General features: G+C 42.6%; 2 protein-coding genes across 6 annotated transcripts; both read left to right on the forward strand.

Moving 5' to 3' along the window:
- The first annotated feature begins 1,854 nt into the window (after positions 1-1,854).
- Positions 1,855-10,853, forward strand: LOC104055754 (probable 2-ketogluconate reductase). Of its 3 annotated transcripts, none has more exons than XM_054060711.1 (8): positions 1,855-1,874; positions 6,063-6,141; positions 6,239-6,332; positions 6,608-6,992; positions 7,921-8,092; positions 9,375-9,553; positions 10,073-10,169; positions 10,548-10,853. In XM_054060711.1, exons 4-8 carry the CDS (start codon positions 6,611-6,613, stop codon positions 10,699-10,701), a joined length of 984 nt encoding a protein of 327 aa, XP_053916686.1. In that variant the 5' UTR covers positions 1,855-1,874; positions 6,063-6,141; positions 6,239-6,332; positions 6,608-6,610; the 3' UTR covers positions 10,702-10,853. The 3 variants fall into 3 exon arrangements, with proteins under 3 accessions (XP_053916686.1, XP_053916684.1, XP_053916685.1); XM_054060709.1 differs by lacking the exon at positions 1,855-1,874 and adding an exon at positions 5,154-5,290; XM_054060710.1 differs by lacking the exon at positions 1,855-1,874 and adding an exon at positions 5,398-5,420.
- Positions 10,854-12,882: 2,029 nt separating this feature from the next.
- On the forward strand, positions 12,883-25,386 carry RBFA (ribosome binding factor A). Of its 3 annotated transcripts, none has more exons than XM_054060227.1 (7): positions 12,883-13,038; positions 15,926-15,968; positions 16,623-16,799; positions 19,282-19,394; positions 21,421-21,505; positions 22,922-22,992; positions 24,657-25,386. In XM_054060227.1, exons 1-7 carry the CDS (start codon positions 12,929-12,931, stop codon positions 25,045-25,047), a joined length of 990 nt encoding a protein of 329 aa, XP_053916202.1. In that variant the 5' UTR covers positions 12,883-12,928; the 3' UTR covers positions 25,048-25,386. The 3 variants fall into 3 exon arrangements, with proteins under 3 accessions (XP_053916202.1, XP_053916204.1, XP_053916203.1); XM_054060228.1 differs by having other exon boundaries at positions 13,020-13,038; positions 15,884-15,968; XM_054060229.1 differs by lacking the exon at positions 16,623-16,799.
- Positions 25,387-27,317: the final 1,931 nt, after the last annotated feature.

Consider the following 27,317-nt stretch of genomic DNA (forward strand, 5'->3'; position numbering starts at 1 on the left):
AGACGTACTCAGAATCACTTACTCAAAGCAGACTGGAAATTTAAAGTAGTACCACTAAAGAAAATTAATCTTCAAGATGAACATTCTACTATGTTTGTAATACCAAAGTTATGTGCAGTCTACCTACAGATTTTCAACTTCGTACAAATATTTGAAAAACCATGCAGAGCCCTCTAAGCCTCCAGCACAATTCTGTAAATTAGTGGCAGCACAAAAGTCTACAAAAACACATGCAGCATTAAAATCCAAATCTATATGTTTTCCTTTGTATCACAGTGACTGGACATTTGCAAAGATAATTATATTTGAAAAAAAGATACAGCAGGGAGCTTCACTACTGCAGAGAGAAAAAATCACATTGATAAGATGTTTGTGTTAATATAATTATTATAATAATATAGAAAAAAATCAAAATCCCATGGCTTTCCTGCACCTATATTGCAATCAATCATTCAAATTCCATGGGTAAAGGATAACTTTAAAGCATCTCTAAAGCACTCTTTAAGCATTCTTCAGGCTCATGGACCTTAGTAAAGCTTTGTAGGAAACAGTTTGCTGTCCTCTCAGTTGTCTTCATGTCTAATACCCATTTTGTCTTAACACAAGTCCAAAAAATGAATAAATCAATACACAACTCGAAGGGGCAGTGGTGTGCATTTTGTTATGTAGTATGACTTTAGAATAGTGTGATTATTTAATCTATCATTAAAATTTATAGCAAAGTTGCCACTAAGTGCAGCTAGGATTTTGATTGCAGTCTCATGCATATTTACAGAGCCATTTCCACTTCTTTTTTCTTGCAAAAGGCTGTTATCGGTGCTTGCCAAGAGGCACTTCTTTCCACCAGTTTAACAGGATATGTTGCCAAGTCTTGTAGCTCACGGGAACAAGGCATTGCAGATTCCTAGGAGCTGCAAGTTAGGTGGCAGGAATTTCAAGACTGTCCCAGGTACCTCCCTATTCTTTGACATATAGGTGCACAGTATGCCTTCCATTGTCACCGGTATGACCTTGACAAAAATAAGTTAAGTTTATCCTTTCAAAATCAAAAGCTAAGTAATAAATTACAGAGCTGAAAACAAAACTACAAGAAGCTAAAGTAGCAAAGAGAAAAAAAAAATATCCTTTATTAGATCAATATTGTAAAAGTGGAAAAAACACAAAGTTTTGCACATGCACACTTTTCCCTGGATGTGAAGCAGGAAACATAAAATCAGATACGATACTTCATTTCACTCCAAAATAGACAAATAGAACATGGTTAGCGTTTGCTTTGAGTTTTACCTCTGCTTTGGCAAATATTTCAAGAATCTGGTCTTATTAGTTACAGAAGTGCTTCCTGCTGGTGGAGTGCTTTAGACTGGAAGACACAGAGCTGGAAGACAGGATTCATGGGACAATCAGTCATGGCAATGATGGATTGACTCACACGTGCCTAACAACATGTAATTCCATGGGCTGGAAATCACTTGAAGGACAGCTTCACAAAACGTCTTCAGAAAGCAACTACCTCTCTTTTAAAATTACATTGCCAAAAATGACCTTTTGTTTCCTGCCTTTCATTAATCCATAAATATTTATTGAGTAATATCGGATTAACTGACATAGAGTCAAGGAAACCTTCCTGGGTTTATTAGATGCTGTTTCCCATCTCTGTTATTCTGCTTGGATGTTGCTTGAAAAACACAATACATCCAGTCTCATGATTACTAAAAATAGAACAAAAAATGCAGTGGCCACGTAAGCAAAGAGATGATCCATTACTGCTCACTCCATTTGTTTGAAACATTTGGACAGACAAACAATACATGATCCGGCATAAAGCACTGCTACAGTGGTCTACTGGGAGAGCTGACCTTACCTACAACAAGCAGGTGGGTTAGTGGTAACGCTTGATGATGGTTTAGAGTCAGTGAAAACAAATGCATTGCTTGGGTTGGCTCACTATATAGATTTCCTGCCTTTGCTTCTTTTGTCCTTTGAATCCCTGCAGACCTCCATGTGCTATGTTAAACTGAATTACACAGCGTTGCAATGTGCTGTTAGTTTTCTATTTTATAAAGAGATCTATTACATCAGCATTGTGACAAAGTTCTCTGAAATTAATAATGTCTGTGAATATGGGGAGAGTAGTAGTGCACGTTCTGTGAACTTCATTCCCATTATCAAATATTGCCATTGGTGTTTATGCAATACAGCAGGGCAAGCTGATGATTGCAGTGCTAATAAGGTGCTTGCATAATAATTGTTTCTTAAGTCTTTAAAGTACTCTATAAATTAAATCTACTGACTTAGAGTACTGCACTGGTACTCTAATCTTTTTTTTTACCTTAATCAGAGTTAGTGTATGGTAACCATGTTGTTTGGTTGCCGCTCACACTCTACTGTCTATGACGTTCTGTCTTCTAGTAATTCAAACAGTCCTTAAGTCACTTAAAATATAAATGGCTTCCTGAGCTCTCTTGTTGTGTATTTTGCTATACAGTTATATGTCCTATAGAGATATACCAGGTCCCTATCCATAACTTGAAAATTAGATATTAAAGTTATACAGAAAACATTGAAGCCATCTGCTTCCCTCCACATCTAACCACATAACACACCCATTTTCTCAACATTTGATACGTGTGTCCTGCATTTTTGCTTTAAAAAAAGTGTAACATTGCCCTGACTATTATTTTTTTGGCTCCTCTGACTACTTGCTTCTTCATTTTGTTCACTCAAATTGGTCAGTTTGATATATATAGGGAAAAATTACTGCATTATCCTTTTTAAATTTTTTTTTTTTTTTTTTATAATTCACTACTAAAATGTGGTAAAGTCTCTTCCTTGATTCATTGCCAGAACTACTTGCATCTTTGGGAGGGACTTTACAATGGTCCTTTGATCTTGAGTATTGTAAGGTGAGCAGCAAGTTAAAAGATCACCCATTATGTCCTGTCTGCAAACTTGGAAGCAGCTGATGTAAAACAGGGAATGTGTAAGCGTTTTAGACTTTGTTGCTGTTTTTTAATGAAGAAAATTCCAGTGGACTTAGCTAAGAATCCAGTTAATATACTGTAACTCCACCTTCCAAGTTAATTAACTTTTGCTTTAAAATTTAACTGTCTGAAATCCATGTAAGCCAATGATGCTCGAAAATAACAGGATAACAAGAGCAATTTAAGGTTTTGCATAATTATTGTAACATTTGACATACTTGATCTTTTCATTAGTCATTTTATAGAGGATTTGATGCCGAACTTAGCTGTCTCAATGTTCAGCAAATCAAAATGTGCTTGGTAGAATTCAAGAAGACACCATTCTGCAATCCGTTCTTTTGCAAAGCACTACTACAGTCAGGATAGGCACAGCACACAATTCCTGATGATTTCATAGTGCAGAAGCAGAGGGCTCCCTGGTGCCTAGTGCAGAAGTGTTTCCCAGCTCTGAGCTGTTCTCACCCCAGCAGGCAGGCACCCTTTCACCTGTCTGTTGACCACCCAAACAGCAAGGGGGATCACTCCAGCACAGGTTTACTGAACAGTGTGCTGAAACTGTGCTTCACAGCCTCCATCACCTCAGAGGATCAGAGGCCTCTCCTATGAACACAGGCTGAGAGAGTTGGGGTTGTTTAGCATAGAGAAGAGAAGGCTCTGGAGAGACCTTGCAGCAGCCTTCCAGTACTGAAAGGGGGCCTACAGGAAAGATATGGAGGGTCTTTTTATTGGAGAGTGCAGTGATAGAACAAGAGGTAGTGGTTTTAAGCTGAAAGAAGGGAGATTTAGATGATCTCTTAGGAAGAATTTTTTTCCTGTGAGGGTGGTGAGGCACTGGGACAGGTTGCCCAGGGAAGCTGTGGATGCCCTATCCCTGGAGACATTCAAGGGCAGGTTGGATGAGGCTTTGAGCAACCTGATCCAGTGGGACGTGTCCTTGCCCATGGCAGAGGGGCTGCAACTGGATGATCATTAAGGTCCCTTCCAACCCAAACCATTCTATGACTTTATGATAACCAGGGACTTACAGTCCAAGTAACCCTGTTGGGAAATTTTTCACTTTTCTCCGCTGGGATAAGCGCAGGACTGCCTTTAGCCAAGATAAGAGCTGCAGTGACTGAGCTGTTGAGCCTTCCCCAGTGGCTTAACTTTCAAAGAGAGGTTGTGAGGGTGTTCTTCCTGTGCACAATGAGGTCTGTTGCTGGTGTCTCCGGTTGGAGGCAACTCTTGGCACCGTGTTAACTCACCTGCATACAGTGCAATGACCAACAGGGAGAACAGACCATCGAACCCCACCCTCCTAAACAAAATGTATCCTCCTAAAGAAAATGTCCAGCAAACAGCTGGATAAACACATAATGCAGTGCCTTTACAATTGGCTGATAGGTCAGGCTAAGAAGCATCATAGTGAATGGGGTTACATTGGACTGGTGACCAGTCACTAGTAGGGTGCCTCAGGGATACATATTGGGACCAGTACTCTTTAATGTCTTCATAAATTACTTGGATGCAGGACTCGAAGGTTTACTAACTAAGTTTGCTGATGACACCAAACTGGAGGGAGCTGTAGACACTCTTGAGGGCAAAGAGGCCCTGTAGAGGGATCTACAGAAATTGGAAAGCTGGGCATTCACCAACCACATAAAGTTTAACAAGGGCAATTGCTGGGTTTTGCACCTGGGACACAGCAACCCTTGATATACACACAGACTGGAGAGTGAGAGGCTGGAGAGCAGCCCTGCAGAAAGGGATCTGGGGGTTCTGGTTGCCATAAGTTGAACATGAGCCAACAGTGTGCCCTGGCAGCCAAGAGGGCCAACTGTGTCCTGAGGTGCATCCAGCACGGCATTGCTAGCTGGCTGAGGGAGATGAATGTTCCGCTCTACTCTGCACTGGTGCGGCCCCACCTCAAGTATTGTGTGCAGTTTTGGGTATTGCAGTATAAAAAGGGACATCAAGCTACTGGACAGTGTCCAGAGGAGGCCACAAAAACTGGTGAAGGGTCAAGAGGGGAAGTCGTATGAGGAGTGGCTGAAGTCACTTGGTCTGTTCAGCCTGGAGGAGACTGAGGGGGGAACCTCATAGCAGTTTACTGCTTCTTCACAAGGGAAGGAGGAGGAGCAGGCACTGATCTCTCTGGTGACCAAAGATAAGACTAGAGGGAACGGCAGGAAAATGTGTCGGGGAGCTTTACGTTGGCCACTAGGAGACGGCTGCTGCCTCAGAGGGTGGTGGAGCAGCCGGACAGGAACCTCCTCCCGCCCCGACCCCTCCCCCCAGTTCCGCGGAGCCATCGGGACGAGCGGCGCCAGGTGAGCGGCGGGCGGTGGGCGCGGGAGGGGGCGGGGCGCGGGCCGCTCAGGGGGATCGAAGACAAGTATTTTAAAGAATAATAGAATCACGGAATGGGTCGGGTTGGAAGGGACCTTAAAGATTATCCAGGTCAACCCCCCCTGCCATGGGTAGAGACAACTCCCACCAGACCAGGCTGCTCAAAACTTCATCCAGCCCGGCCTTGGATACCTCCAGGGATAGGGCATCCACAGCTTCCCTGGGCAACCAGTGCCTTACCACCCTTAGCGTGAAGAATTTCTTCCTGATGTCTAATCTAAATCTTCCTCCATCCAATTTACAGACATTTTCCATCATCCTCTCACTTCATGCCTTTGTAAACAGTCCCTCCCCAGCTTTCCTGGATCCCTTCAGGTGCTGGAAGCTGCTCTAAGTTGTCCCCGGAGCCTTCTCTTCTCCAGGCTGAACAGCCGCAGCTCTCTCAGACTGTCCTCATAGCAGAGGTGCTCCAGCCCTCTGATCATCTTCATAGCCCTCTTCTGGACCTGTTCCAACAGTTCCATATCCCTCTATATCCAAAATGAGCCATTACACAGCACTCTAGAGGCTGGCAGTTTGGGGGTGGAGAGGGGAGCACTGGTCCTGCCAAGTGGGCAATGGGAGAGCAGCAGTTCCTTGCTACCAGCAGCCCTGGAGCTCGGAAACCTGCCCTGGCTAAGCCAGGAGAATAGTATTGCTAGCTGCTCTTGGGCCGTATACACATATGTCTTTTCTGTACCTCTTTCGATATAGCTGTGTTTCTTAAGGAGCTGAGAGGCAGCGTGCTGAGTTACCAGAGTGAAGAGCTGTCAGGACACTGAAGAAGACTGAGGTAAAACCGGTAAACTTATGTTCAGAAACTGAATTGATAACTCTAAAGTCCATAGCTGACAAATCACAGCTCTGTTTTATTATGTGCAACACTACAGGCTTGGGGAAGAGTGGCCAGAAAGCTGCTTGGCAGAGAAGGACCTTAAATTATCAAGACTTTGGCCTGTAAATATTGAAGAGGAGTAGCGTCTGGTAGGTCTTAATTTAAGTGTCAGCATAGCTGGTATGCCAGAAACAATGTTTTCTTGTCTTGGTAACAAGATTATATAAAATTGAACATCCTTCTCAATAACAGAGGAAGGACATGGGAAAAGTTCTGCGTGTGGGAGGGAATAACTTCACCCAAGTCTGTCATCAAATGGGAAAACAGCGTATATAGAAGCAAATAAAGTCCTGCTTTTTTTTTAAAAAAAGGCATGATAGGTCACTTAAGGACATGTCCTTCTGGTTTCTCATTGTTTTTCTAGGGCATGGAGTACCAGGAACTGCCTTATGTGCTAATTGATTATATAGGAGGGAAGCACGGAGTACATGAAGACCATGTTGAATTTCTGAAGAAATATTTTCATCTCATCACCCTGAAAGAATATATTGAAAACAAGAAATTTCTCAGTGAAAAGATCAGAGCTATTTATATGTGGTATCACAAACCAGTTGTTAATGAAGAGTTGCTCCAGAGCTTGCCTAACTTGAAGATAGTTGCAAGCTCTGGAGTGGGAATAGATCACCTAGACTTGAAGCTCCTCTCCGGATATGGTGTGAAAGCGTCCAACACTCCGTTTATTGTTTCCAGTGACACTGCAGACTTGGCAATGGCTTTGATGCTGGCATCTTCCAGGAGACTTGTGGAAGGTGATAACTTAAATGCTTTCACTCTCTTTATAGAAAAGGCAATGCTTCAAAACATGCAGTTAGGAAGTGTACAAAAAGTAAACTGGGAAGTAGAATTACAGAAAAATACAGGGATAAGGATAAAGTTAAGACAGATTTGTCGTGTTGACAATAACTTAGATGCAGTGCATACCATCTGCAAACAGGCATATCGGCAAGGTAAATGTGTTCCTTCTTCAGACAACCTTTAATTCAGGTCTCTTATCCCTCAGCTGATAGCCACTTACTCGCTGTACTTATTCACTGCAGTCTTGCTTTACAAGTGTTAATAAGAGGGGATTAAAAGGAGATATTTTCAAGGAGGTTTGAAATCTGCCTTTGCCTAGGTATCTGAGTCATTCTGAGCAAGCTGTCCAGAAATCTGTCCACCATGCTCTGTTGTTTTCATCCCTGCCAACTTTGGTGTATCTGCAAGATAGCTGGGAATCATGTTTTGGCCTTATTGACAGTCTTGATGATACTACAACTGATTCATAAGTTGCGCCATTCAGTATTTCCAAGATGAGTGGCATCCATGCCCCACCCATTTCATTAGCCCTGCTGATGAACCCCCATGAGTAAGAAGTGGTGTTGCCGAGGTGCACTTCAACGCACAGTAATCTGTACTGCAGACAGTGAGAAATGATGGGCAGGTGTGCTGTACATCAAAGGGAGGTTGCTGCTCGGCCTTACGTTCCTTGTTTGACAAAGAGAGGCTGGATATTTTTTTATCCTAAGAAACAAATCAATGTCAGAAATCATTATTCACTTCTTGTCCAGAAACACAATGACATGATGTTACTGTTCCTCTGCTTCTGCATTGTTTTAGGAGAAAAGTAAGTGGGAAAAGAGTAACCAGATGCCAGGACATCCTTTACATGACATTTTTCCTTCTTTTTCCTCCTCCAAGGCTATCAGATGGCAGTCTCCCCTGACACAGAGTATTTCCCTGCTGACTGGCTGGGGGATGCAGTCTCTGGGGCAACCCTGGGGATCATAGGAATGGGCAGCATTGGCTACAAAGTGGCGGAGAGAGCCAAAGCCTTTGAAATGAAGATTTTGTACCACAACAGGAATAGGAGGTAAAGCTTGCTGCAGCTTTGTCACTGCTTTTATACATTATTTGTACCTTTCACTGTCAAACAGATCTCTTCTTCTCTCAGTGTTGTAATAGGATGATGTGCTCTCTGCATTATTGTTATTAAATATTGTACCAGGAAGCAGCAAGGGCCACAGATCATAGCCAGGTTGACCCCAAAGTCCAAAATGTCAGGCAAGCTCATGGTGATAAAGCAGGGTGGAAGTCAGACCAGGGCTGCAGAGAGCTGGCACACAGCCCTGCTGTCACATCACTGGGATGTAAGGAAGCCCTGGGAGGTGGGCAGGTGTCTGCTGGTGCCTTCAGGGCTATGACAATAAGTTGCTACTTATTACTTGCTCTTTATTTTAAGTGGCAAGGTACATACACTTGCTTCAAGATGGTCATTAGTTTCCCACTTTATACAGACAAAGAGTCAGGAACGAAGGGAGAGATACATCTCACTGGTCTCTCCCATGAGTCAGGGCTCCTTGCTCCTTTCTGTTGTATTGCTGACATTGCAAAAGACTGAAGCAAGGAGAAACAGTCTGGCAGGACATATGTCCTGTGATTCAGGTGAGGCAGGGACACCGCTTGCCCTTTCAGAGCTAGCTGACAATGAAGACCCGGACTTGCCGGCTTGTTTGCTTTCTTTTGGATTAGCTGTATGTGCACTTCCCTTATGCCATGACCCCCAACAGGCCTATGCTTTCCTTTTCTTTTGTGGGAACCTGATAGAAGTTGGGCAATACATGCGTCAACCTTGTCCTGATATGGATCAAATGTGTCAGCAGGTCCTGCAGCACACACTTTCAGAGAACCAGCAGTGATACACAGAGCAGGCAGACTGCTGCTTAACACTAATTTCTGAAGATTTAACCCCTGCCCTGTCTTGTGAGCTTCCTCAGTAATTTTCAGACAACTTCTCAATGGAAAGGGAATTAGTTTCAATACCAGTCTTCCTTTTGGGTTGGAAAAGAATCCCTGTTACAAGCAGAAGTTGTGACACAAATGCATTTATCTTATTATTTATTCAGTGAATTTACATGATAATAATTTCTTATTTTCCATCCCTGCAGGTATAATACTGCACTTTTGTGTATAATGCACTTGGTATTGTGGAAAACAGCTTAAGATTTTTCTTTACTGCATTTTGGTGATATAACTGGCTCACTGCTGTGCACTACAGAGCGAAGAAAACAATTAAGAAACCTTTTCTCTAATGATGACTTGAACTTTTTTTGTGTTGCTTACACAGGAGTTTAAGTTTCTATTTCCCCCCTCAGAAACAAGGAAGAAGAAAGTGCTGTTGGAGCTGTTTACTGTGAGAAGATACATCATTTGCTCCAGCAGTCAGATTTTGTGTTGCTGTCTGTGAACCTGATGCCGGCGACACACAAACTGATTGGGAAGAGGGAGCTGGAGCTGATGAAACCCACAGCTACTCTCATTAATGTCAGCAGAGGTAGGGTGCAGAATAAACAAAACTGCATTATGGTTTGCTGGCCTGAGAAAAGCCCTGAGAAAACCCACCCTAATATAGCATCTGTCACTCAAAAATCTGCAGTAAATTCTCTGATTCTTTGGTCATATCTGAGCATTTAAGCGTTTCTGTAATTATGAGCAAGCAGGTCTCTAAAATGTTAGCTTGGAGTGTTAGTAGCCTATGTACCTTTGCATAACCTACTACTTAAGCTTTATATTTGTTGTTGCTAACATACACCAAAGTGGCACAGCCAGCCCTGAAGTCTGGCACGATACTTTGTTTTATGGTGCTAGGTACTGCCTTTTAAAATTCTTGACTGTCCCACTCTAATCCACATACCCCAGCTTTCTCCTTCTACTTCACCACCCTCTCTCTGCTGCTGCTTCTGCTTTGTGAACAACGCTAGCCCTGCCATTTGCCTGACCACCATTCCCGAAAAGATGGTGAGAGAACAGTACAGAATGTGAAAATAAGATTATCCTTTTTACTGTAACCAAGGCCTGGTTGTGGATCAGGATGCTTTGGTGGAAGCTCTTCAGAACAAAGTTATTAAGGCAGCTGCTCTGGATGTGACATATCCTGAACCTTTGCCAAGGTAGGACATATGTTTAAGTTAAATACAGATGTGTGTGTGTGTGTGTGGTTCAAACCAAGTACAAGTTTGTGAGCATGTAAGATGTTACACAGTTTTGTTAGTGGGTGTGCATGATGTATGGGCACTTGTACTGGAGCAATGTCCCCGATCCTTCCATCCTAGCCAAACAAAATTCACACTGGCTCATTTGGATGATTTGTTGTATTAAAAAAGTACAAGCTAGGCAGCATTTTGGACTTCTCTGAGTATGCTTGGGCCATGCAATTAGTTTTTATATTTAATTATTATTTTAAATATCCCCCTGGCTCACTTCAGGTGACAAAATAACAGTTGAATGCTCTGTGAGTGACTGGCTCAGTAATTCTTTTCCTTTCCCAGGGATCACCCTTTGTTAAAGTTGAAGAATGTTATAATAACTCCACACATGGGAACTGCCACTAAAAAGACACGCCTCCTTATGATGGAAAACATGATCAAAAGCATACAAGCGGGTCTTATGGGTCTTCCTATCCCTCATGAAGTATTACTGTAAAGCAGCCTGCATTTAATTTCCATACCATTAGTGTTAGTCCTGGTGTGAATAAACAGTAATTTGATCACTCTTCCTGTAATTATCCCATGTGTGTTACACAGATGAAACGTGTAACACATATTTAAATAAACAAAAGTGATTCTGTGTGGAAAACTGCATTGTTTTGTCACAAACATCGAGGAAAAACTCTTGAGTCCAGGGTCTTGCATCTGTGCAGTTTATTTTGCTTGCCTCCTCTTAAAAATGGCTATCAATGTAACACTGAATTGAAGGACATTTAAACTGTATTCCAGAGCCACTGAGGGTCTATGTGGCACCACAGTCGGTACAACAGCCTGGCTGTTCCTGATGTTCCAAGCAGTGATGCTCATCTCTTGGGCACAGCTTGCAGATCTGGGTGGCCCTTGAATGGAAACACAGCAGTCATCTCTGCTCTCACTTCCAAGATCACTGATCCAGACTGCAGCGCCTGTGCTTGGTTGTGCCTGCTTGGCACACGGCTCTGTGCATGTTCGCATCCTCTGTCGCTGTACCCACGGGCAGCTCTGATACAAGAAGTAGTTGTTATTATTACAAAATGTGGAATATTTTGATTTAAGCTAAAATAGAGTTAACTTTCATCCAAGTAACTATTTTTTTGTAAGTCAGGCAGAATGTCCCTCTGGGTGCATGGTTTTAATAGCGTAGTTTTTTTCAGATAGTGTTTTTCCAGATACTGTTATGTCTTGTGTTGGTTCAAAGGAATTGACTCACAGATGTAAGCCCAAGTACCTTTATTTTCGCTAGCAGGGAGAGCACAGGGTCCACACCCTGCAAAATGCACCTGTGTCACAGTGAAATTTCAGTCAGCTCATATAGCAATTTTATCAAACGCTCCAGACATCCTGTGGTTAATCCTGATGAGCAAGCAGTTGGGTTACACAACTTTAATTCCCTATTGTGTCATAACTAGTTTTATGGTTTCCTAGATAGTGATCCATACATGCCCAAAAATAGCAGTTTCAGTACATAGAACCATAGAATAATTTGGGTTGGAAGGGACTTTAAAGACCATCTAGTTCCAACCTCCCTGCTATGCAGGGACATCCCACTGGTTCAGTCTGTCCAAGGCCCCATCCAGCTTGGCCTTGAACACCTCCAGGGATGGGGCATCCACAACTTCCTTGGGCAACCTGTTCCAGTGCCTCACCACTCTCATGGTGAAGAAATTCTTGCTTATGTCTAGCCTAAATCTGCCCCTCTCCAGCTTATATCCATTGTCCCTCGTCCTATCACTACAAGCCTTTGCGAACAGTTCTCCTCAGCTTTCTTGTAGGCCCCTTCAGGTGCTGGAAGGTTGCTATAAGGTCTCTGCAGAGCCTTCTCTTCTCCAGGCTGAGCAACCCCAACTCTCAGCCTGGGAGGTGCTGAGAGCACCTATGGGAGGTCCTCCCTCTCTGATCATCTTTGTGGCCCTCCTCTGGACCTGTTTCAACAGTTCCATATCCTTCTTATGTTGAGCATTCCAGAACTGGACACTACTTCAGGTGAGGTCTCACAAGAGAGGAATAGAGGGGCAGAACAGCCTCCCTTGACCTGCTGGTCACACTTCTTTTGATGCAGCCCAGGATACAGTTGGCCAGAGGGGCAAGTCCCTAAGCTGCTGACTTGTGTTACAAAGCAAAAATTCATAGTATTTGCTAACTCAGGTTACAAAGCAAAACCCCGAACTTGTGCTAAGAGCGGCCTGGCTGTGTCAAACAAGCTTTAAGCCATACATGACTCCATTCCCTAATTCAGGTGCAGTGTGATCTGTGCTGAACGTGTCTCTTCTTCTGTAATCCTCTCTGTTTGGAGTTTTCATCGTATCTCAAATGCAAGGTCAGTCAGAGCCGTCTCGAAAGATCCAACTGAGCAAGAGTTTTGACTTTTGTGAGGTTTCATGACAGCACTAAAATTAGACCTTGGAAAGTAATAGAAATGCATAAGGTTTTTGGGAAAGTTTATCCACGTGTGTGTAAGTGGGAAATGCACCCTGTCCCCAGCTCTGCCTCGGGGCACACGATGGATGGAGATCACTCCTCGCGTTGCCCAGCCCCAATAAAGGACGCTCACCTTCCCACCCTCCAAAGCGACTCTCGGGAAGTCGATTCGCCCGCTTTCCGGCACCAGCTCCGCCCCGTCCCCGTGCGGCGCTGACCCCTCCGCGGCGGCAGGAGGCGCTGTGGGGCGACGAAGTGGCGCGGCGATGTGGCGCGCACGGGCGGCGGTGGCGCCGCGGTGGTGCCGCGCGCTGCGCAGCTGCGCTGGTCTGTGCGGAGAGCGGACCCTGCTGAGCAAGATGCTCCGCAAGAAGAGGTGCGGGCGGCACCCGGGCGTCCCTGAACCGGGGGCGGCGGGCAGGGCGGGGCGGGAGGGTCGGGAGAGGGAACAGTGCGGATTACACCTGAAGCAAAGGTTCCTTTCCTCTGCGTAATTGTGTTCTTTGGGTCCAGTCCTGTACCGTATCTTTATCAATGACCTGGGTGAAGGCATTGAGTGCGCCCTGAGCAAGTTTGCAAATGACACTAAGCTGGGTGGAAGTGTGGATCTGCTGGAAGGTAGGGAGGCTCTGCAAAGGGATCTGAACAGGCTGGACCGCTGGGCTGTGACCAGTGGCATGAGGTTTAACAAGGCCAAATGCCGAGTCCTGCACTTGGGGCACAACAAACCTGTGCAGTGCTACAGACTGGGGGAAGAGTGGCTGGAGAGCTGCACAGAGGAGAAGGACGTGGGGGTGTTGGCTGACAGCCGACTGAATGTGAGAGAGCAGTGTGCCCACGTGGCCAAGAAGACCAAAGGCATCTTGACTTCTGTCAGAAAGAGCATGGCCATCAGGTCAAGGGAGGTTGTTCTCCCTCTGTACTCAGCACTGGTGAGACCGCACCTCAAATACTGTGTGCAGTTCTGTGCCCCTCGCTACAAGAATGATGTTGAGGCTCTGGAGCGTGTCCAGAGAACAATGAAGCTGGTGAAGGGGCTGGAAAACAAGTCTTACAAGGAGCGGCTGAGAGAGCTGGGGTTGTTTAGCCTGGAGAAGAGGAGGCTGAGGGGAAACCTTATTGCTCTCTACAACTACCTGAAAGGAGGTTGTAGAGAGAAGGGTGCTAGCTTCTTCTCCCAAGTGACAGGGGACAGGACAAGGGGGAATGGCCTCAAGCTGTGCCAGGGGAGGTTCAGACTGGACATCAGGAAAAAAAATTTCACAGAAAGGGTCATTGGGCACTGGAACAGGCTGCCCAGGGAGGTGGTTGAGTCACCATCCCTGGAGGTATTTAATAGACGGGTAGATGAGGTGCTCAGGGTCATGGTTTAGTGGTGGATAGGAATGGTTGGACTTGATCCAAGAGGTCTCTTCCAGCCTGGTGATACTATGATTCTATGACTCTTTGGAAGTTAGACAGAATGGCCCTCTGATAGCATGGGGTTTTATAGGATGTTTTTGTTGATAGCATTTTTATAACATGTTTTTTTAATAGCATTTTTTATAGCTTTTTTTTTTTAATGGCGTGTTTTTTCAAATAGTGTTTTTCCAGCCACAGTTACATCTCGTGTGCAGTACGATCTGTGCTGAACAGATGCCTCTTCTGCAATCCCCCCTGTTTGTTGCCTTTCCCCATCTCTAATGCAAGGTCAGGCAGAGCTGGCTCCAAAGCTCCAACTGAGCAAGAGATTTGACTCTTGTGAAGTTCATAATAACATTGAAATCAGACCTTGGAAAGTAAAAGAAATGCATAAGAGTTCTGAGAGAATTTATCTCATGCATGTAAGTGGGGAATCAGTTCTGTCCCAAGCTCTTGTCTCAGGTCACACACTGGATGGAGATCACTCCTTGTGCTGCCCAGGCCTGGTAAAGGATGATCACTTTCTAAAACTCCAAAACGAGTCTTAGTTTATTTGTTGGCAGTGTTGGTATCAAGAGGGGCTTCGGGGCTCAGAGCGATCCTCTGTTCCCCACAGCATAGGGGAAAGCCACCTGTCCTGAGCCACCCTGCGAGTGTCACCTGCTCCGGTGATTCAGAGTTGTGCCTGATCACAGCAGTTGCTAAAGAATCCCTGGGGCTGCGTTTCCCAGGCTTTCCTCTTGTTTAGCCAGGAGAGAAGGAGGCTGAGGGGAGACCTTATCACTGTCTACAACTATCTGAAAGGAGGTTATGGTGAAGTGGGTGCTGGTCTTTTCTCCCAAGTGATAGGCGATAGGACGAGAGGGAATGACCTCAAGCTACACCAGGAGAGGTTCAGGTTGGACATCAGGAGAAATTTCTTCACCAGAAAGGTTCTCAGGCCCTGGCATAGCTGCCCAGGGAGATGGTTGAGTCACCGGCCCTGGAGGTGTTTAAAAGATGGGTAGATAAAGTGCTCAGGGATATGGTTTAGTAGTGGACAGGTATGGTTGGACTCAATGATCATTGAGTCATAGAATGATTTGAGTTGGAATGGACCTTGGAGCCCCTCCAGTTCCAACCCCACTGTCATGGGCAGGGGCACCTCCCACCAGACCAGGGTGCTCAAGGCCCCATCCAACCTGACCTTGAACCCTTCCAGGGAGGTGTCTAATCTAAATCTTCCCACATCCTATTTCAAGCCTTTCCACCTCATCCTGATACTCCATGCCCTTGTAAAAAGTCCCTCTTCAGCTTTCCTGTAGCCCCTTCAGGTACTGAAAGGTTGCTATAAGGTCTTCCTAGAGAATTCTCCTCTCCAGGCTGAAGAACCCCAACTCTTTCAGCCTGTCCTCATAGTAGAGGTGCTCCAGCCCTCTGATCAGCTTCATAGCTCTCCTGTGGACAGATTCCAACAGTTTCATATCCTTTTTACATTGAGGATTCCAGAACTGGACACAGTACTCCAGGTGGGATCTCATAAGTGTGCTGTAGAGGGGCAGAATCACCTCGCTCGACCTGCTGGCCATGCTTCTTGTGATGCTGACCAGGATACAGTTGGCATTCTGGGCTGCGAGCGCACGTTGGCTTCAAAGTTCTCAAAGGTCTTTTCCAACCTAGTGATTCCATGATTCCCCCCTCTTTGGCCATGGGTGGGGGCTCTGCTTCCCACACTGCTCCCTGGCCTTGAAGCATGGCGGGGTCATGGAAACACGGGTGCTGTTCTGTATGTTCAGGCAGGTGGCTGCTTAATTGAACAGAGATCCTGTCATTCCTCTTAGCCACTGAAGGGTAAAGCTGCTTTCCTTTCCTCTTCCCCAAAGGAAGAAGTTTTGGTATGACAGCCCTACCCTGGGATCTAAAACGGTAAGTGCAAGCTTTTCAGGTGCTGGGTTTATCCGTGCCAGGAAGAACAAGCTTATACTTCTGCCATTGTATCTAACTGGCAAAAGTATTTTCTGGTGGAGGAGTAGCGGGATTTTGTGAATGAACACCAGGGTGCCAGTTTCAGTGTGACATGCCAGGATTGCGGTCAAGAGAAGCTATTCGGCTCCCCATGGCTGCTTTCTCTTCTGTGCTGATCTATCATCTGTGCCAGCACTAACAGTCTCTTGCATGTTCTCAAGTTTGTAGCAGAGAACTGATCCAGATTAAAACTCATGTGTAACAGTTTAGTTTTACTTTTATGGAAAATAAGATTTTCTGTTTGTTTTTCAAACAAGCAATGCTTTTCAGTTAATACATGCTATATTTTAGGAAACGGATTTATTGAGTTGTATGACATACTACAAAATAATAAACTAAGAAACCTTGACTGTAACACATGACAGTGAAATAGTTTATGAACAGAAGTATTTATTGAAACACCTAATGCATAAGATCTGTATCAAGCCATCACAGCTGCAATAATGGCATTCTGAGAGCGAACATTAGAGTGCACAAATCTGTATAATTGCCTGATACAAGTTTGTAACTACTGATTAATGTGTTGGGGTTTGGGGTTTTTTTGGTTTTTTTAAGATGTATAAACCAACCAAGTTGGCCTCTATAATTAAAGTTGACCAGACAAAAACTAGGAAAGAAGATAACATACGCTGCAGAGTCTTGAATCGTCTTATTCACAAAGCTGTGGTAGATATGATGACTACCTGTGAAGTTAATCAAGAACTTTATGATCTCAAGTTGGAAATCTGCAAGGCAAGTAACAAAGCTACAGCATACGTTGAGCTACTCTGGCTATACCACAGGTTGGCACGGCCAGAGGAGCTCCCCTGTGTTTTGTGATGTGTGCAGGAAGAGTTTTACTGCGTTGATTCTTGTGCCGCCAAACACATCAAGATGAGGCCCTGTTTTCACCTTGCACACTACAAAAACTTTGCCAGTATTGTACCTGGCTTAATAGAGCTTTGCTGCTATAATGCAAATGCAACTTAGGCTAACTGAATGGTGATTCTCCTGGTATGACTCTTTTTTCTGTTACTCAGATGTTAATTTTACCTTGCCCTTTCAGAAGTAGGTGCTTGGTATTAACAATGTAAATGTGTGTTTCCAAGAGACTTCATGCAGCTGAGTGAGAATTGATTACTGTGTCACTAGCCAGCATCATTATGGGGCATGAGCTTAGTTCAAAAAAAGGCAAACCTAAGAAAATGGCATTGGCAAGGAAGGTTCCAGAAAGAATTGAAATTTGTAGCTATAATTCATGGGTTTGAAAGGGATGTTAAAGCTCTGATTCAAGAACTAAGTCTTCACATTCTTGTTTGTTGTCTGTATTTTTTTCTTCTACATTTGCTGTTTGTTAAGATGAAATGATACCAATGTTTGGCTTAGAAGTCTAGCTTTATTAATCAGAAGCATGGAAAAAATTGCACCTCATAGCTGCATCTATGATGAGGGGTTTGTCGTTTATGATTGAAACAGATAATTTTGCTAGCTGAACTCATTCTGTCTTCAGGCAAGCAATTAAAATTACATGGGCAAGGTGAATCTTTTGACTCTATATGTGCTGTATCCTTGATTTAATATTTCTCTCTTTTTAGGGCTTTGAGGTTTGCTGGTCTAGCTCAGATGGCATGTCTGCACGTAAAAAGTACTGGCTGGTATAGGCAAGCCACAGGAGGCACTGCTGTAAATGAAACAACTTATAACATGAGAGAGAGAGAAGGAAATGGCCTTCTTCCAAATATAGTACAAATTTTATTAGCATAGTGTTTAGTGTTTTTTCTGCACTGCAATGTGACTGTGACTCAGTCCTGATTTACTCTTGAGCTGATCCTGGTCTGATATTATTAACTTCCATTATCAAAAGAAATTTTCTAATAGACTTTCTGGAGTCTGTCAGAATTTGTTTTTTTCAGTATGAAAAGTTAAAATTACATGATAGTAATACAGATAAGAATCATGCTTCAGGCCTGACACATCAAACTTATCCGATTGATAACACTACTCATGTGATGAAGAAGAAATGGCTTGTGTTAGACAGGGTTGTTTATGTGCTCACATTAGGCTCAATGTGGGAGATGGGGAGGGTTGATCCTGCAGTAGAAACAGCCAGTTAGTGGTCATGGTGGGTTTTTTAATGAGTGGTGAGTTTCCCAGGGGAGGAGTTATTTGGTGGTAGAAAAATCAGTATATACCCTGGGTTTTAGGGGCAGTCCGTTCTGCCCTAGGGAAGAGTAGCACTGTCAACAGCAGACTGTGGTGCAGTTTTCACTCCCGAGAGTACTCTGATAGAGTTTTTTTCCTGCTGACATATGTACACACCTGCATGTTTGAAGAGTTGGTTTCTGGACTAGATGATCTCTAGACTGTGCCTTCCAATGGGAAATTTATGCTTTCTCCTCCTTCTTCCTCTGCTCCTTCCTTTGCTTGAGCCAGATAGATTATTAGAAATTTGCTGACTGTACCCTCCTAGTGAGAACTTGTTGTGTAAGATGCTGGTAGAGGGAATGAATGACTGTTACAGAAATCTTTCAGAATCCAATTTGTGTTTCAGAAGTTTATTGTTCAGGAAGATTGTCAGTCTCACATGTGCTTTGGCCCCTGCACACCATGCGTTTCCAATTGGATGCATGACAGCTATGAATATTATCTGCCAGTGAGCGAGGGGTTCAGGCACTGGAGGTTCCCAGCACACTTTAGAGCTGGAGGGACTCTTAGAGCTGGAGGGACTCTTACATCACAGTGGCATGTACCCAAAGGAGTACCCTTTCTTCTGTCAATATCAAAACCACACTCTTGGTGGGTGACAACAAACTAGGCAGTATCACAACTCCTTCTTTAGCAGAATCTCAGACTTTCAACTGTATTCCAAAACAGCATGTCCTTCTGGCCTATTTGTGATGGTGGCACCGTCACATTGACTAAATGTATCGCTGTCAGTAACACACAGGTGTTAACAGACTTCATTTAGTTTCAGTTGGAGGGGAGATAAGGCAGTGACTTGCCTAAATAGAAAAAGTCCTTTCACGTACTGAATGTAAATCTTATTTGCTGTTTAACTCTACCTTTATAAAGGCATCGTGTAATTACAGTTCTTAAGAGTGGAGAAGGGAGAAGAGATTCTAAGAATTTACATATCCAGTTTGAGTCACTGTGTGCTTATGAGTTAGAGTCTTTATTGTGTATGAAATGTGTGTATATATGTAATTTAAAGATAAAGAAATATATCTTTTTGCAGGTGTCACTGGCATCAAACTTTTCAGCTTGTCGTGTGTACTGGAATCCAGCTTCTACTATGGAGAAAGAGAATTATGTGGAAAATGTACTGAAGAAGAGTGCTCCACGTATACGGTGCTGCTATGGGATAAATAATTAGACCGCTTCATAATTCATAGCCATGTGATATTACCATTTCTTAAGTATTTTTAACAATCCATATCTAACCTGTTAGGATGCTTTAGATTTTTAGGTATTTAGAGTCAGAGCATTTCCTGTGCTGAGCCTCATAGGGAACAATAGTTGTGTTAGACCAGCCATGTATTCTCCTGCTGGAGCACAGCTGGCTTATTTGGCTTCTGTGCTTTCCTAGGATTGTACTGGGCTGAGCAGAAAGAAAGAGGAGTCTGGATGAAATTCCACTTCATCGTACTAGTGGCGGTGGACTGGACACACCATGTGTGGCAGTAGGCCATATATGATGCTGCACAAGAGGACTGGCAATACAAGAAGTATTTCCTTGGAGGTTGACTGGGCAATTCTGATTGCTAGGGACAATTTGGACCTCCAGAAAGGATGGCTGATATTGCAGAAATTCTTCACAATACCAATCCCAAAATATAAATGTCAAGATGCTACTGTATATTGTGATGCTTTTACCCATTTCTGGCAGAAAGTCCAGTGAGTTTTCCGGATATCGTAGAGATTTGTGTCTCTTCCTCTTTCTTTGGCTTGCCCTCTGCTGTCCAGCTAGCCTGTTGGAGGATCAGGGCTTCACTCCATAGGAAAGATGGCATTGAAGCATACTTGTAGAGTCATTTCATAGAATCACAGTCATAGAATGGTTTGGTTTGGAAGGGACCTTAAAGATCATCCAGTTCCAACCTCTGTGCCATGGGAAGGGACACCTCCCACCTGACCAGGCTGCTTAAAGCTCCATCCAACCTGGCCTTAAACACCTCCAGGGAGAGGTGTCGCACCCCAGGGAAGATAGAGTAGGACCCAGAACTGCACTTAAACATTTAGTTTATTGCCTATAATGTTACAATCCTAAGTCAAGAGTATAAGCTTAAGTCTAGCCCAATATTAACATCCTATAAGGCTTTACGAGGGACTATACGACCTGTCCAGAGTTCAGTGATAAAGTTGTTTTAGATGTTTCCACGAGGTTGACCAGGGGCCAGTTTGGTCATCCTGACAGGCAAATGAGTGGCGGATACATAATGGCTAGCTCATTCTCCCCCACTCATCCTTGCTGCACACATGGGCTTCGATGAGGCCGCTGATGTGGGGTGGCCACCAGACCTCGGTTTCACTCCCCTCCACCCCATGACTCAGCAAACCAGTAGCCCTCTTCAGCAGCTTCAAGGGGAGTGATATGTCCAGGGGACATCCACAACTCCCCGGGCAACCTTTTCCAGTGCCTCACCACTCTCATAGTGAAGAAATTCTTGCTTATGTCTAGCCTAAATCTGTCCCTCTCCAGTTTATACCTCTTCTTCTTTGTCCTATCACTACAAGCCTTTGTGAACAGTCCCTCCCCAGCTTTCTTGTATCTCCCTTCAGGTACTGGAAGGTTGCTATAAGATCTCCTTGGAGCCTTCTCTTCTCCAGGCTGAACAGCCCCAACTCTGTCAGCCTGTCCTCATAGAAGAGGCGTTTCCTTTGCCCTTGTTTCTCAAGGCTGTGTAATTCCTGTTCCAGCACAATGCTGTCTTATATTCCCAACAGCTTCCAATCTGAGAAAGAATGTTGTTGGCTGGGAAGAAAACGAGAGCCCTGTCAGTCCTTCCTGCAGCTAGCATATAGGACTAGTTGTCTTGCCCTGCTGTGAAGGCTCTATCCCTGACTGCTGTCACCCCTACAGTGGGGATAAGAAAGCCAAATGAAGTGGGGAAAATACCTGCACCAGCCTGTGCATGTAGGAAGCAAATCAAATATAGTCAGTGGGTCCGTAGTTCGTGGTTTTTGTATGTATACATTCAGAATTGGGATTCTGCAGTTCTGCTTAGTGATAACCTGAATGGGTACTCAAAGAACCATATCCATTGCAAACCATACCCTTAAATTTGTAATACTACTGGAATTAATTTAACATGTTTTCTCTGTCCTGGAGGTACTGTATAGTTACTCATACTGACGAACGCTGTATTTTTGCCAGGTATCTTCTGACGAGTCAACAGATTCTAGGCAATGTACCCCCAATAGTATTTGTAAAAGACAGAGAAGCTGCAGCTGTAAAGGAGGTAATTGTAATCTTTGACTCAGTGTACGAATAGAATGATATGCAAACATAGTGACTTAGCATGCCGTAATGCTTAGGAATACGGAGAGAGCTGATCATTCAATTGCTCTACCAATCTGCATTAAAAATCAGTCTTTGTACCCCTTCCTCTTCATGTTCCAGAGCATTTTAGCAAAGAATCTTGACTAAGGATGATACTTACATACAATATAAAGAATCCTTGTAGCTATCACCTCATGAACTTTTTTACTATTAAAATTTCTGAAGTGACGTTTCAGAGAAGCTTGTAGGCTAGATCATTAGGCCAATAAGCTAATCCTAAAAAATGAAATTACAATTTTAAGGAGTAATATAGGGTAGGCAGTTGTCTGTTGCCTGGTAAATGTGATTATAGAAATGAAGTCTGAGGAGCTGATTTCCACATTTTAAATGTTACATGTTTTTAGAATTCCATTGAATCTAATCAGTGATTTTTAATTTTTTTCTTACCTCAACCCTTTCTCATCTGTGAATTATTTAAGTGCAGATCTTTGCATGGAGAGTGTAAATTTGCTTATACTACTTTTTTTTTCAGTTTTAATATTATTTTTACTATTTCATATCTTCTGTCAAGGTGTAGATAGTTTAAACTAGTTCAAATATTGCTAGAATAGTAATGTTTTCTATTCATTTCCTGTCAATAGACAGGAAATTTCAGGACCTCACTGAAATGAGGTCTCTTAGTAGTGAGATTTCCAGAAGAGAAAGATGACACTGATGAGTCATTTTTTCATGAAAAATGTTGCCTCAACCTGTTAATGTGAATGTAAAGAACATTAGTTGAAAAGAGCGTATTCACATTTCGATGTCCTGAAGTGCCTTATTCTCAGATGTGGTACTATCACAACCAATTACGGTTGGTGACTTACAGGCTCATGCGGTGTGTGTTGGCAGAGCCGGAAGGGATAACAAGAACTTCAGACTCTCTAGAAAGGCAGTGAACTGCTTGAACTTTATGTGGTCGAAAAAATGATACTCGTGATAATCATACTCACAGAAAGGGGGAAGAATTAAAAAAACCCTTAGTGTAAGGATGTTATGAAAAAAGATTTTCATCACTGAAGTAAGACCAAATAAGACACAAATTATATACATCACACAATCCCCATCAAACTGTTCAGAATGTACATAAGACAAAAACTTCATAGGAACCCATGAATCAGTTATACTACTTGAAACAATCTTCCCAGACAAGACTCATAAGCAGTTCCATGTAAAACTAGAGAAAAAGCCTATTTTGAAATGGTTTTGCTAAATATTCCACACATGTAGGAAATAAAATATATGCTGGTACGTACTTGTCTGTTTCTTGTGTAGGTGTGAACAAAATAAATTTAATACAGGACCTTTAATATGTATTGTCTTCATATGCTTGCAGATTGAGGAATTATTGTCAGTCGCTGATTTTGGACCTCCAGAAGAAGAAGAAACATCTCAAAATGCTTCTAGGTGGGTTTTTTGAATCAGTTTACAAATGACTGTTTTCATCTCTGTTGGCCAACTTAAATTGTGTGTTATTTGACATGACAGAAAGTATATTTTAATTAAGATGTGTTATTTCAGAGTTCAGCCAGTGGTTCTGTGAGGAAATAGAAGAGAGAGACTTTTTGAAGACTTCACCAAAAAGTTATCTTGGCTTTTAAAAATATTAGTTTTAATTATCAGGCCCTTTTATTAACAGAAGAGGCTATGGAATAGCCTAGGACAAAGCTAACATGTAATCAGCTGAGAAATTAACTATAGAAGATGGCATTTTATTTTGTAGCTTAAGCTTTCCTTACCAAAGCCACACCATTTATTAATTTTAAGGGAAAATATTTCTTACAATATATGCTCTGCTTTACTTTTGTATTTTAGCGCAGACATATTTCCATAGGGTATTTTGTTATTGTTTTTTATGCCCAGGTGGCTTGCTGCAGACCACAGGTTTGCAAATAGGGAAAGGGAAGTCTGGTTTTTATATGTAAATGAGCCTCTGTTAAGCTGTGGAGAATTACAGGGGACCATTTTGTCACGGCATAGGATATATACTTTCAGAGGCAACTAAACCATAAGGTGATAACAGAACACAGTATTAGAAATCAAGGGTGTTTGATATTTATACTCTGAGTAACATAGTCATCAGGCTTGTTACTTGCAGACTTAATACTTGTTCTGGTATTGGTATCTTTGCTTTTGTGAGGGAAATTGGTTTAGAATTTCTAAGAATTCAAGGCTCAATATGTTTGTGATAATTGAATTTTAAAAAATTGCTTTGCAGCAGTTTGTTTCTTGCTGGTAATTTTCTCATGGTGATAAAAGCTCTCCATTTACCAGTACTTTTTTACTTGGCCGGGTTTTTCCTGGTATAAGTTTGGTTTGTTATACATGAGATAAAGGTCTCTGACAAACCTCCCTAAGTTAACAAAAAGTTAATTTAACATTCTTCTGTGAGGGATTTTTGGCTTTTGAGGGATAGGTCTGACTATAGGTCTGTCTGGTCTATTGGAATAATGGTTCTGTGGACTAGATGCCCTCAAAGTTGACAGCCTTGCACTTGTCTGCTGCAGTTTGGTGGAAATGCCTTATCTCGCAGGATGATTTATCAGGTGCAAATCAAAAATAGCTTCTTGGGGAAAATAATTTTTGTGACAACCTTTCCCATAGGGTACCTAACATCTTCCTCTGTTTTTTGCTTTGTGGAAAGACTGAAATCCAGCTTAAGGTGCCATATGCTGTCATTTAAATGCCTGACGTGATTTGGGCACAGGCTGCTGCTTCTTATTTCTTAGAAGAGCTGGGAAAAGTCTAACTTCCTTGGAGCTCGCAGGTCCAGTGCTCATTCTGTTATCTAGGCACCCCTTCTCCCAGAAATGGTTTCATTTGCAATGTCATTGCTTTGTTGGCTTCCTCCAATTATATGTTTTGACACGCTGACACACTTACACACAGCCTGCCCTTGGACACATAGTACGGTGGGATCTCTTCCTTCTTAACATAGGGAGCACAATGCTGATCATAGTGTGTTAATAAAGTCAGACTGAAAGCTCCACTTTATTTCTGTGTTACTCAAGTTAGCATTGTCCCTTAAAATACACATGGGCAAAAAACCACATTTGTTTTCCTTTCCACAGTGAACTGTTCTCTTCAGCAACTCAATCTTCAGATTCACCTGTGCAGTCTAATCTTTTCGGTATTGATCATGAACTGATGAATAAGCAGATAAGGGACTATAAAAGATTGAAGGTGTCAAGAGATACAGAAACTGTTGCCTGGACAGAAGAGCAAGAGAAGCAGCTTTCTGAGATTCAAAAGAAAATGAAAAAGAAAAAAACAAGGAATCCTCCTGATGATGACATTACACCACAGAAATACTTGCTGGACAGATATGAATCTGATTACTGGGATGATAACACTCAATCAGTCTCAGACTATGAGCTGGAGGATGAATTACAGGAAGAAGTAAATGAATTGGAGACAGATGATGGCAAAACTCTAAGTCAGCCTACTGATAAACAGAAATGAAGTGAAAAAGCGAAAAAGCCACTCCCTTTAAAATGTAAGCTGCCAACAGCAAAAAAAAACCCTGCCATAGATACTGAAAAATTAGCTTTGTAGAGCCTGTTTACCACTTCCTCTTCCAAACGAATAGGTTTGCCACACGTGGGAAAGTTTGCTAGCATAAGGTTTGTATGCTATTTGGAACATACGGTTAAGCAGCTTTTAGGCTGCTGCAATTGTATGACTTTCAGTCAGAGAACAGTTTTGTAATTACAAAATATACATAGTGCATCACTGAGTTAAAGTTCTTGCAGTTCTGTTGATTATCTCAAATAAAATTATGGTTTCTGTATTGAAATAAAATGTCTCTTCTTTTTTGAGTGGTCTGGATAAAAATAATAACAAAGTGATACTGCCTGTTATTCTAAGGTCAAGGAAGAAAGAGGGAAGCAAAATAGTGACAGTGGCACTCAAAGGGTGGCCTTCAGGGTGCAAAGACCAGGACAGGGTATTCTCTAGAGGATCTAGTGTAATGAGGGAACTCTTCCCACAAGAAGGTGAAATTTGTTGCAACTATGGCCAATGAAGTTACAATCTTGAAAGATAATACATTTATTTATTTTAATATTTAGTTATTCACAGTTGTGGAAGGGAAACTGCAACCAGAAAAGGATGGGGAACTGCTCATCTGTTGGGTAAAATTGGGCAAAGCATTAACTGTGACTGAAAAATTATATTAAAAACTCAAAGACAGGGAAAAGCAGCAGGCAAGAATGCTCCAGTAACTGAGATCTGGAAATGAATGAGGAATCATATAGAAAGTGAGACTAAAGCTCTGGCTCAAAGTAAAAAATAATAGCATGAGTGCCTAAGGGAGAAAAAGCTGAAGCTTCAAAATATGTTTTAACTAACAAGGTTGTAAACGAATTCTACCAGGAATAAGGAACATCTAATTCCATTAGTTAATGGGGAAGTAAAGAAAGACAATACAGAGGAGGTTGCACTATACAGTCTTGTGCTCTAGTCTTTGAAAAAGATTTGAAAGACAGCTAAGCTGAAGATTATAAAAAATAGTCTAAAGGATTTTTATGTTGAAGACAGGAGCTCAGGTCAGCAAAGAAAACTAAAATTCACTGCAGGATATTTAATAATCCCCTTGAAGCATATTTTGAAGGGTGACTACCTGTGACAATATGGAGAGGATATGGGTTATTAAGGTCCATAGGATATTCCTGTAAGCTGTTAAGAGCTAGTATTAAGGATCAGGATCTTGTAAATGTATGCATAACTTTCATTAGAATCATAGAATTGCTTGGTTGGAAAAGAACTTTAAGATCATCAAAAGCACAACTGTACCTGTCCATTACTAAACAATATGCCTAAGCACTTCATCCATCTGTCTCTTGAGTAACTTCCAGGGATGGTGGCTCAACCACCTCCCTGGGCAGCTGTGCCAGTGCCCAATAACCCATTCGGTGACAAAATCTTTCCTAATGTCTAACCTGAACCTCCCCTTGCAACTTGAGGCCATTCTCTCTCATCCTATCGCCTGTCACTTGGGAGAGAAGACCAGCACCCACCTCTCTACAGCCTCCTTTCAGGTAGTTGTAGAGAGCAAGGTGGTCTCTCCTCAGCCTCCTTTTCTCCAGGCTAAATAACGCCAGTTCCCTCAGCCGCCTCTCATAAAGCTTGTGCTCCAGCCCCTTCACCAGCTTTATTGCCCTTCTCTGGACACGCTCCAAGTGTCCTTCTTGTAGGGAGGGGTCCAATTATTGTACATGTATTAAGACACATGTTGAAGCTGTAGTTCACAGTAGTACTTGCCTAACTTGAAGTAGGTGACTAATCCCACAAATTTCAGCATGACTTGTTCTGGCTTTCCAGGAGCTCATCCTAAATTTCATGGCATGGACAAACTTCAAATTAGATGCTTTGTTTTCCAGTGAGTGAAGGTATTTATCATAGCAGAAACTGCTTTTGTGCAATATCACCGTCAATCCAAGCTGGCCATGAATTTAGTGCAACTTGGCAACAAATCTCTTAACTTTTTGAATGAATGACAGGAACCTATTAATTGGTAATTGCGAAATGAATCCACAGAACACTAATGTCTCTATTTTTAGTTTGTGCTGTATAAAATGTGAGACTGTCCTAAATCTACCAAAAGGTGAAAAAAGGAACAAAATAACTTACATAATAGGCTTTTGAAACAACAAATAGAACAATGTTGAGTACCTCTGCTTCTTGTTTAATTTGGACACCTATAAACTAAAGTTCATAGATTAGATTTAATG

Source organism: Cuculus canorus, chromosome 2, assembly GCF_017976375.1.
Source record: "Cuculus canorus isolate bCucCan1 chromosome 2, bCucCan1.pri, whole genome shotgun sequence".
NCBI classification, from domain to species: Eukaryota; Metazoa; Chordata; class Aves; order Cuculiformes; family Cuculidae; genus Cuculus; species Cuculus canorus.

Bases quoted from the DNA above. Each gene is read 5' to 3' on its own strand.
- LOC104055754 (XM_054060711.1), top strand. From the start codon at position 6,611: ATGGAGTACCAGGAACTGCCTTATGTGCTAATTGATTATATAGGAGGG. The intron at 6,993-7,920 runs GTGATAACTTAA...TCCTCCTCCAAG, and splicing joins TTCCAGGAGACTTGTGGAAG to GCTATCAGATGGCAGTCTCC. The intron at 9,554-10,072 runs GTAGGGTGCAGA...ACTGTAACCAAG, and splicing joins TCTCATTAATGTCAGCAGAG to GCCTGGTTGTGGATCAGGAT.
- RBFA (XM_054060227.1), top strand. From the start codon at position 12,929: ATGTGGCGCGCACGGGCGGCGGTGGCGCCGCGGTGGTGCCGCGCGCTG. The intron at 13,039-15,925 runs GTGCGGGCGGCA...TCTTCCCCAAAG, and splicing joins AAGATGCTCCGCAAGAAGAG to GAAGAAGTTTTGGTATGACA. The intron at 16,800-19,281 runs GCAAGTAACAAA...ATCTTTTTGCAG, and splicing joins TCAAGTTGGAAATCTGCAAG to GTGTCACTGGCATCAAACTT.